General features: G+C 35.2%; 1 protein-coding gene across 1 annotated transcript; it reads left to right on the forward strand.

The window, feature by feature from the left end:
- Positions 1-1,160: 1,160 nt before the first annotated feature.
- LOC122082688 lies at positions 1,161-1,785 on the forward strand (the record flags this gene model as incomplete). The annotated part of the gene is given in 2 exon segments (XM_042650411.1): positions 1,161-1,577; positions 1,707-1,785. Coding segments are annotated over 2 exon segments (426 nt in total), but the record flags the coding sequence as incomplete, so codon positions are not given.
- Positions 1,786-2,263: the final 478 nt, after the last annotated feature.

Below are 2,263 nucleotides of genomic sequence, written 5' to 3' on the forward strand. Positions count from 1 at the left end.
TGAGACAAAAAAAAAAAAAACTAATAAATAAATAATATCTTTTAGTGACTCAATATTAATGCATTTAAAAAAAAATCAAGAAATAGGAAATAGAAAAATAATGGTATGGGAATCAAGGAGATGTTTGAATTTTAGCCACAAAGCAACATTTAACTAAGTAATAATAGAAAGACAAAGCTAGTTGGCTCTTTTCTTAGATTAGTAAAAGCATGTCCTAAACCAAAAAATTGGAAAAACGTTTAATAGATTACAAGTGAAAAAGAAAGGTAATCTGAGTATTTAGAAAGAGAAGGGGGGAAAAAGATGTAAAAGTCCAAAAGCAGGGAGTATTAGAAAAAAAAAAAAAAAAAAAAGTAAAAAATAAGGAAATTTTAATAAATATAGGTCAAGTGAAAGGGAATGACATGAAATTTCCCTATTTATTTTTGGTAGGAACTAGCTAGGTCCTTATTTTAATATCCTTTTTTGTTTCCAAAGAATTTCTTTAATCTATGAAGCACAATTTAACTTCTTTTTTTTACAGAAGAGTATGAAGAATAATTTAACTGTTTTTTTAGTACAAAATAGATTATGTATTGAAATGCATAAAGCGCGTGAAATCAGAGTCATATGCAGATGAACAAAAGCTCCTCTAGTTGGCTGAGTGATGCCCAATACATTTTCCTATTTGAATCTTATTTGGTCACTTATATGCACATCCACAATAGGACAACTAGTAGGATGTTAGAACTTCTATTCTGTCACTTTAGCTAGGACTTCTTTGTTGATTTATCTAAAATTATCTTTTTTTTGGTAATGAAAAATGATACTCTGTGGTAATGATCATAGCCCTCAGGACAAGCCCCTGTATGGCAAATAATGTTTCCGCAGGACTAATGGACAATAGTGGGGCATAACAAGATTCAAACCCACAACTAACCAACTCAAACGGTGATGGGTTGAGGACCCATAACTTTATTTATTTGATCACTTATATGCACATCCACAATAACTTTATTTGTTTCAACAAGTTATTTCTATTTAAACCAAAACTATCTGCGAACCGAAGGAATCATAATTAAATAAACCCGACTCAATTTAATTTTGAGGTTATAAAAATTATTCGATTTTGATTTGTAGCTATTATATCTTGAACCGAACCGATTGACACCCTTGTTTTAATGTTGTCCCCAAACCCCAACGCTTGCTGTCCTGGGCTCCTGGCTTCTGCAAGCTTTCGGTTTTCCAGCCATGGCAACAGCAACATTCTTACTCTCTCCTGAAAGATTTACACCTTTGCAACGGTTACGAACAATCAGCTCGTCACTCCAACGAACTTCATCTCGTCTTTGGCCATTGTCGACCAGCACATGTTGTAGAAATGAGAAGCCTTTGAAACCTGTTGTCGGTAATGTTTTGCGAAACCAAAGGGTCTTGGCAGTTCTCATCGGGGCAGGTTTCGCCCTAACCCTTGGTGGAGCTGCAGCTTCTTCTGCTGCTGAATTTCCTTTGTGGGGTAGTACGTTGCGACTCAGTGAACCTGATAATGCGCTCTCTCTACCTACCTGGGCTATTCATGTCTCCAGCGTCGTCGAATGGTGAGAGTGAGGACATCCGATATAGTTTTTTAATGACCTTGTTGCTTCTGTGTTGTTTGTGGTTTTATAAATTCTTTTCTTTTTGTTTTTAAATTTGTCTTCACTATTTCTAAATTCTCTCTTAACCAGGATTACAGCTATGGTTCTGGTGTGGCAATATGGAGAGAAACCCGGGAATGAATCTTGGAAAGGGCTTTCTTGGGGTATGGTAAGTTGGACATACTCTTCCTGCATTTCTACTTTTAATGTTTTGGGTTTTCCTCAATTTGCTTTTTGAGACATTTCTTCAGTTTGTTTTGAAAACTGGATAGTTACTTGAGGTTCTCCATGTGAAATTTCCAATGTTGATAAATTTTTTTGGTCATTTCATTAATTGATTGAAGAAAAGAGATGTTTTTAATTTCAGTCTTCATCGCTCTTTCCTTGTTTATGTCATATACAGGCAGCTAATTTGGTCCTACTATGTTTCAGTGTCTGCTTAGTTCTGTATTGTACCATCTGTCTCTTAGCCTCTTACTGCTTTTTGGCTGCTGCATGTGCTTAATTTTGTTTCCAACCATAATGTAGCTGCTATGCCCTTGTAACAAGCCAACAACAACAAATATAGTTGCCAAAGTTAAATACCAAAGAAAATTCAGTCCAGTTTAATTCCTCAACCCCCAAAGAGTGAGTGTGAAGCAAAAAAT

Source organism: Macadamia integrifolia, chromosome 6 (assembly GCF_013358625.1).
Source record: "Macadamia integrifolia cultivar HAES 741 chromosome 6, SCU_Mint_v3, whole genome shotgun sequence".
Lineage (NCBI taxonomy): Eukaryota > Viridiplantae > Streptophyta > Magnoliopsida > Proteales > Proteaceae > Macadamia > Macadamia integrifolia.